The sequence below is a fragment of the Oncorhynchus tshawytscha genome, linkage group LG33 (genome assembly GCF_018296145.1).
Source record: "Oncorhynchus tshawytscha isolate Ot180627B linkage group LG33, Otsh_v2.0, whole genome shotgun sequence".
Classification (NCBI taxonomy): domain Eukaryota; kingdom Metazoa; phylum Chordata; class Actinopteri; order Salmoniformes; family Salmonidae; genus Oncorhynchus; species Oncorhynchus tshawytscha.
Window position 1 is genome coordinate 28,870,464 of NC_056461.1, and position 8,608 is coordinate 28,879,071.

At 42.2% G+C, this 8,608-nt stretch overlaps 1 protein-coding gene across 1 annotated transcript; it reads right to left on the reverse strand.

The window, feature by feature from the left end:
* Positions 1-201: 201 nt before the first annotated feature.
* Positions 202-6,496, reverse strand: LOC112231092 (myeloperoxidase). The gene is made up of 13 exons (XM_024397633.2): positions 6,394-6,496; positions 5,974-6,133; positions 5,592-5,776; positions 5,313-5,445; positions 4,962-5,091; positions 4,629-4,835; positions 3,865-4,228; positions 3,500-3,660; positions 3,036-3,294; positions 2,722-2,892; positions 2,280-2,517; positions 1,899-2,187; positions 202-1,779 (listed from the first exon to the last, which is right to left on the reverse strand). The coding sequence occupies exons 2-13, from the start codon at positions 6,129-6,131 to the stop codon at positions 1,771-1,773; spliced, it is 2,304 nt and encodes a 767-aa protein (XP_024253401.1). The 5' UTR covers positions 6,132-6,133; positions 6,394-6,496; the 3' UTR covers positions 202-1,770.
* Positions 6,497-8,608: the final 2,112 nt, after the last annotated feature.

The following is an 8,608-nucleotide window of genomic DNA, read 5'->3' on the forward strand; positions in this document are numbered from 1 at the left end:
TGTGACAAATAAATTTGATTTGATTTGATTTGACATTTTCAGTTGTGCTTGACATCAGAGTTCAGGGTCCAGGGATGATACCTGAGTTTGCTGGTTATAATTACGAGTTGGAGGGGCGTTCATCTGCATTTTTCATCTCAACACTTGGAACAAGGAATAAATTAGGTCAACAGTACACACCATGAAAATTATTTTGCCATCTTAGTTAAGAATGTTTATTTTCTGATGCAGTTCATATTTATGCAATAAAACACATGAATACAGTGTTTCAATAAAAGAAAATATTTGTGAAATAAACCATAAAAAGCGGCAGAGAAAAAGGATACAGGTGCAGTACACATTTAAATAAGCACCAAATTCAGGAAGTGTGCAGAATCTTAATTTCTATAGTTTTGTTGTATAATATTTGTTTTTTTCATAATATATATAAAACAGTTGATAACTGACTTGAACATCTCACCGAACAATGTTAAGATTGTTTTTAATAAACTAATTACACAATTATAAAAAATATGTTTACTAGAATTGTTAGCTAATTTACAGTAGATGCATATAGAGGAATTCAGCGCTAGTTTTCATTTTTGTTTATTTATAAATGTACTTTTTAATTTGTAAACGTTTAGATTTTTTTTTTTAATAAAGTCGCCTTTTTCATTCCTTTTGCACAAATAAATGCATAAAAAATATTAATACACTATTCCTTGATTTGTTGACACAGAATGAGTAAACAACACATACAAAGTCACAGTAACAATGGCATAACAAAATATCAGATAGAAGAATGCAAATATATATTTTTTTTAATGCAAAGAAAACTATATCGCCAGGCACCCTTATTTGGAACAACTCCACATGACCTCCAGCGTTTCATTACAACTCCTGGTTCCAAAGTGGCATGTGAATTTTTAACATGTGTGCTATGATGGCTCTCTACTGTCGTTCAATCGATAACAAGAAAAATGTGGGTTAATCATGGTCAATTTCTTTAAGTTCTTACAACTAAGAAATCTTATTCAGTCACTTCAACAGAATTTGGATGAACCTAAGGCATATAGCATAGAGAAAATACTGAAAGAAGCTGCTCTGCCAAGGAAGTTGATTGCCAAGTTATATCAAGGGTTGATTGAAACTCTACCTGATAGTTCAGAACCAATAAGGAACATTTAAACAGATCTGAAGTAAGAAATTGAGGAGAACTATTGATCACAGATATGTGAAAATGTTCATACCTGCTCCCACAACCTTAGACATACATTATTGCAATTCAAGATAATTCATAAGACTTACTACACTCCTGCCAAAATGTATTATATGAATCTAGAAATGTCATATCTCTGTTGAAGATTTGAGAGCTCCAGCCCCGTCCCCCAGCCCCGTCCCCCAGCCCCAGCCCCGCCCCCCCAGCCCCGTCCCCCAGCAATTTACCAAAACAGTTGTGGGTGACCACTTTGTTATTGTTATTATTTGATTTCCCCTTTAAAGAATGTGATATTTCCGTGTGAGAAAATTGAGAACCCCAGCTACTTAGTTTGATATAATAAAAAGCTACTATGTATTTTTGTATGCTCATAAAGAAATATGGGTATACAGTAATATGTATCAAGCTTAATAAGTGTGTTACGTTTGTATTTCTGCTTTGTTATTTATATTTATATTTGAAACATTACCATAAAATGTTTCCTTCTAAATGTAGTTCAACACATATAATGGAAAGTGGAGAACTGCAGGGTTGGGTTGCTGCTGGGTCCTGAGGGTCAAGCGGGCCTCAAATCAGGGGATCTAGAAAGGAATACAGAAGAAGAGGGTGACGTTAGAAGAGAGTGATGAATGGGTTATGGATGGGTGAAATGCCAACTCGGTGCAGAACTATTAACTTATACTGAAGTTCAACCAATTACCTCATTGTCCTGGTCCTGTTGTTGTTGCTCCTGGTTCTGATCCTCCTGCTGGTTATGGTCCTGGTTCTGTTGTTTGGCCTCTGTAGGTCTCTCCCTCCAGGATTGGAGGTTTAATTGCTGGATAGTGCTGCACTTGATGAGTCTGTTGTTCCCATTATCAGGGATTCTGAAGGGGTCACGCGGCACGGTCAAAATGCCAGTGTTGTCACAGATGATCCGACCCAGAGAGGCACGACTCAGGCTAACCCTCTGTGCCGAAGTGAAGACGCCTGGGTTTTCATACCACAGCCTGGGGACAACAGGCAAGATTAGGACACATGCATGCTCTGACAGATGAAACACACTTGAACAACTCACTACACCACATACAAAAACACACACCTGTCTCCCTGGCGGATCCTCTGGAACTGGGTGGCGATGAGGCAGGCAAAGAGAGGCCCTACGCGGCCCCTGCGTACAAATGGTTCAGCCACGCCCCCCATCCACACGTCAATGTTAGCTGGGGTGCCGTAGAGCTGCAGCAGTCTGCGGGCCAGGTCTCTGTTGTTCAGAACTGCACCCAGCTCGGCCTCGTTCCTAGGCGTTGAGAGCCCACAGAATGTACGCCAAGCATTGTAGCCTAGGTTAGGGAAGAGAAAGAAAATAATGACTGCATGGAACAGATTGGTAGAGATATATTGAGGAAGAGAGAGAGAGATGATTGACATTTTGGAGTTGGTGTTAACAACCCTAAAGCATTAGCTGTAATATGTAAGTAGAACGGTATAGATGTGTTTATCTGTGGTGTCAGTATAGTGGTATGGAGGATAAGGCAGGTGTGTACCAGGCAGGCCATGGTCGCGTCCACGCTGCATGTTGAGGGAGCCCAGGTCCAGAGCCAGGTGTTCTACAAACTGGAAGAGTCTCTCCCTCACAGCGTCCACCAACATGTGATCTTGGGTGTTCAGCTTTGCTGGGCGACCCACCAGACCACGGATCAGAGGGTCGATACCACCTAAAGAAGGACAGAGAGAGAATAGGATGTTTACATTTGTAACCTTTTCCCCGTTATATACTGTTATTAATCCAGAGAGTGAATTAGCTTACAACTGGCAAGAGGTCTGCAAAGCATCCATCGCTATGTGTCCCACCACTCACCCTCAAAAATTAGCCTCCAGGGGGTGAAGAAGGCCTTGAACAGAGGCACATTGGGGAACATGGCATTCTCCATGTAGTTGCTGTCCAGGCGGGACAGAATGGGCTGGATGGCCAGGTGGGCAAAGCGGTAGGCTGCTGTAGCAAACACGTTGGCAATGCTGGGATCAATATTCTCGTTGTATCCAGGGTAACGGCCCAGCTGCCGGGCCATGGCGTCTGGGCCCACGATGTGCGGCAGGTAGTCCCGGAACACAAACAACTAGGAGAGTGAGAGTAGATTTATTTTTTAGGTGTGTATTTGATAGGGAAGCTGTGTCAATGTGAGAATATTCAAGAATAGTTATTTGTGTGAGAAGGAGAAGCAGAGGGAAGGAGAGCATGTGTTAGAAAGTATGCCCTGAATGTCTTGTGGAGACAATGAACTGACACCATGGCTACTAGTGATATATGTCAGCTTGTGGTACCTGGGTGTAGGCGCCCATGATCTTGCGAGCCTCCTGATAGAGTGTCTCAGCATCCCATTGTGGATTGAGACGACTCAAGGCACGGGCCAAACGGTTGTGCTCACGCATGAACATTGTGTGAATGGATGTCAATGCTATGTTCTCATCCACACGGGCATCACCTGGCAAACAGAGACTTACTGGTGAGGCCAAATAGTGATTGAGATGAACATCATACACATTGTGTGTCTGTATCCAGATAACTATTGTACATGAAAGCCAAAGAATGACTCTAGTTTTCTATTTTTGCCATCATTCTGTTCCTTCAACTTTAACCTAAATATACATTGGTCTACTCCTCAGACAAACATACTTAAAAGGCTAACCTGCAATGAAGCAGGGCACCTCTCTGGCATTGGTGTCATTGGTGACTCTGTTGCGGGTGAAACACATGTTCCCCTTCAACTTAGTGAAGGGTAGAAACTCGCGCCCATTGTCTGTGAAGTTTTTGTTGACACGCAGCAGGCCCCCATTGTTGGTGAGGTCACGGAGGTCACGTGCCAACCCCTCCTCAGAGCCGTACACTTGCCCCAAGTCAAGGAAGGCCGTCAGTGAATTGATCTGCTCCCTCTTCGTGGCCACGCCACCGAAATTGAAAGCAGACTCTCCTGTGCCGCATGCGGGCGCTGATCGGAAGACTGGGATGCAGCTGTCTGGGCCAGTGGGCAAGCGTGGGTCTCTGGGAGGAATCTGGGCATGGAGGAAAAGACATGGTAGAGGGTGAAGACCTAATAATTCATGGACCATGGTTAGAAAATACCAATATATACAGGGATGACTGTATACACTCTAAGAAAAAAGGGTTCCAAAAGGGTTCTTTGGCTGTCCCCATAGGATATCCCTTTTTGTTTCCAGGTATAACCCTTTTGGGTTCCATGTAGAACCCTCTGTAGAATGGATTCTACATGTAACTGAAAGGGGTTCTATCTGGAACCGAAAGGGTTCTATATGCAACCAAAAAGGGTTTTTCAAAGGGCTCTCCTATGGGCACAGCCGAAGAACCCTTTAAGGTTCTAGACAGCACATTTTTGTCTAAGAGTGAAGTCATAGTGCCTGCTGTAAGTGGTGTGATGTGAGAGCTGTGACTGACCTGGATAGGGAAGCAGGGCTCGGAGCGTTCACATTTCTCGTTACAGTCCAGGCCGTTGCTGAAGGAGCGGATGCTGGGAGAGAAGGGCGTGAATGTCAGGTCATGGTCGTTCCACTGGCCAAAGAGGGTGACAAAGTGTGTGAACTCGCCATCGTTCACTATACCAGAGTCATTGGTTGCCAGGATACGGTTAGAGACCTCCCTTACCTGCACAAAGGGAGGGAACGAAGGACGGAGGGTAGAGGGAGAAAGATGAATACAATTATGATACTTTATATCTAACTTGTGGCAACATAGTAGCAGTTATTCCAACTATATTTATTGTTATCATACCAGAGGGAGCACAAAGTTGTTGAAGCTCGTGTTTCGGTTCCAGCCTTTGGGTCGAGAGACCCCATCGTCATACTGAGCAGGCAGGAAACGAGTGAAGGGGGTGTTTGAGGCTCCAAGACGAGGGAACTTCCTAATAAGCATAAAGAAAATACACATCAGAATTGAGAAACCTCACTTTGAGAAACTCAAGGGATATGGCCTCATCTACTGCGGCCTCCGTAGCCAGACCTCAGACATACACTGATTGCTCTTCCCCTTTTATTCCAACCTATACAACGACTGTGCACATTACACAAGGCTATCAAATTGTTGAGTGAAAATATTAAACCCGCCATGCCCTGGTGCTCTTACAGGTTGTTGCAGACGCTGGTGGCTGTGCGGTACTTGTTCATGTTGGGTGTGCTGTGGCAGGAGGGTTTGCTGACACGAGCTGCACAGCCAGTTACCCGGACAATGGTGTCTAGCTGCTCTGCTGTAAGCAGGTCTGAGAAACGAGAGAGCGATAAGGAAGACTTGTAATAAAGAAAGTGTACTTATTATGACTGTGTGTGTCTAGGTCTGAGTGAATACGTATGGGGAGTTTTTCACAAAGTGAATGAGTGAGTATCTGTGATGGTGTGTGTGACTGACCTGTTGCATTGAGCGAGCGTTTATGCAGCCTGTGCGTGCTGTGGACTTTCTCATGGATCAGTCTCAGGGTGTTCTCCAGGTAGTCTGCAGACCGTACAGCAGAGCGTGTGTCCCTGGCAGGCTGCTTCAGGAGACGTAGGACATCAGAGGGCCTGGTGGACTGCCCACGCACTCTCTCCAGACTCCTGGGATATGGATAAGCAGATGACAGAATTATGAATAGAAACATGCTCCTATCAGTATACATGTAGATTTAGTGTACTAATCATTAGAAATTACATTACATGTCTCTTCGACTGACTGAGAAAATTGTGCTAGCACAATTTACAAAGACAGAGATTGACGACTACATCTGAAGAGGTCAACTGTCAGGTTCACTTACTTTTCTCGGGAGTACTTGTATGCTTCATCTACAAGTCTCTTTGCCTCCTCCACTGAACTGTGAATGAAAGGGCCACCCAAACTTTCCTCTGTAGACAGGGCTGTCTGGCTGAACATCAGGCACCATCCCAATGCCAGGAGGGGAGGAAATGGCTTCATCTCTGAAAAGAATGGAGGGATAATCAGATGTCATCCTTTAAAAAAACATCCTGCTTCTTAAATGTAATGTGTGCATCTTTTTGCTAATAACTTGTCTTGTTAACTACAGAGACATCTCTAAAGTATTCAAAAAATACAGATTTTGCACACAATATTAGTAACACAATCATGCATGGATCAGAATTACCATGGACAACAGAAAGAATTTGAATAAAACCTGATTATCAGATGAGACAAGAGAAACAGTGTATAAAATTGTTACCTTGGTTTGAACAACTCTTGTTGTGAAGTCTTTTTTATTAGGTCAACTCTTGTCTGAAGATGTATGGTGCGCTCTCTAACTGTTCTATTTATGGTCCATGTTGCAAAGCCCCGCCCCCTGCCATCTGTCATTTCTCAGATGGGGTGACTGACAGTATGTAGTTCCTTCTTACTTCTTCCAAAAAGTCTGCCCTTGCCTTAACCTAATCAACCATTGACTGATAATATTATTTAACATTTTACTGTAGTGGGCAAAATAAGGGTCACACTGAGTGTTTCTTGGTAGTCTTAAACAAATCTACTTTGAAACAGAAGTATACACCTCACACACATGGTTTACGGGCTTAAAAAAAGAAGACACCTGTACCATGTCAGATTTCAAATTCCAATACTACACTTTCTATACATCACAGAATACGGAAATATAACAAAACTGTTTGACATAGAAACACTGTTTGCTGAAATGTTTATTAATTATGAAATTGTGAAAAATATTCATAACATTCCACCAATGAGGCAACTAGTTAGTTTGACTGCAGGACAGGGCAACTATGGTACTATTGATTCAATCAAGGCAAATGGTATTTGATTGAACATGAAAAATAAGACTTACTCTCAACTGTCTTTGCTTAGTCTATAATCTGGCCAGCTGTTTCCTGCTAGAGCCCTTTTTCAGTAACATGAGTTATGTGATTGTGATGATTAGCTATATCTTCATGGTATATGGTCTGGACAAAGAATAATTAATGAATAACTTTATTCTGGGCTGTATACTCAGAGCTTCTCGATATAGGCACACTTACAACCAGCACAATAAAACAAATGTGTGACCTTTGACTGTTTTAGTTTTTTTTGCAAGGGGCTCCCAGCCAACCAGCAAAATGTATAAATAGTTCAGCACTCTTGTTTGCGCTGCATTTCTTCTGTGTATCGTCTTAATGAATACATTAATAGATTATTTTATTTTTTATCTAGAACCTAAAAGGGTTCTTCGCCTGACCCTGTGGGAGAACCCTTTGAAGAGCCCTTTTTGGTTCCAGGTAGAACCCTTTTGGGTTCCATGTAGAACCCTTTCCACAGAGGGTTATACCTGGAATCTGAAAGGGTTCTTCAAAGGGTTCTACCACTAGGACAGCCGCAGAACCCGTTTGGAGTGCAGTTATACAATATAAAAATGATTCAGGGAAATTGACATCATGCAACAGACTTGTGCATTGTGATTGAAATATGTGGATTGTATCGTAAAGCATTTATTTAAGTCACAATTCAACTTTTCTCAAATTAAAAATGGTCTGTTGTGGTCAGATCTCAGAGTTAGCTATAGTCTGTTTTTCACACAGGTTTTGTTTTTTGTTGTTGCATGTATGTTGCCATCATGCTCTTTCAAAACTTGAATTGTGTTGTTACCACACAGAAACTGTTACTTGAGAAAGAGACCGCAATAGGGAAGTTTCAGTAAACAAAGCAAGGTATTTAACTCCTAACATGACTAAGTTCATTTGACATTAAATAGACACATAAATGCTTTGGACCTTGTTCAGATATTCACCATCATACTTCCTTGTTTCAGGGAGTGACACTTTATTGATATTATCATGGGAATGGTGTTGTACAGTAACAATGTGCGGATGCACTGAATTTGCACAGGGAAATTTGTGGTACCATATTGTTATTTTGTGTTGTTCTTTATGGAATGTGGAATGAGGAAAGACAAAAGGAAAGCCTGTGGTAATATTCTGCCTGTGATGATGATGTGTGTTCCATGATTAATCGAGTTTAAGGTTTGTGTCTGAATGAGCATTTAGTCTCCTGTCTGACAGTGATACTGCAGTATTACCTGTTTCCGAACACTTAGACCAAAACAGAGTTTTACTTTGCCTGGCTGATTACTAATGGCTTGGACCTGCCCAATGACAGACATGTAAGACAAGGGTTGCAACGTGCATTGTTCCTTGGGGCATGCCGCTCTGTCGTGTCTGCCAGCCTCTATGTTGCATTGATCTGTTGTAGATTCTCAGAACTCATGTTTTACAGATCCACTAACAGAAATATCACTGGGAAAAGTCCTTCTGTGATACATGGCCCACACAGGAAAGTGTTTCTCCAGTCCGGATGGTTCCCTATATTGAGGTTTTAGCAACGTTTACCAAGACATGTTTTCTCGTTGGCTAATACTATGACACAGCAAAAACGAATTAGAAGCCACTTGATTGCAA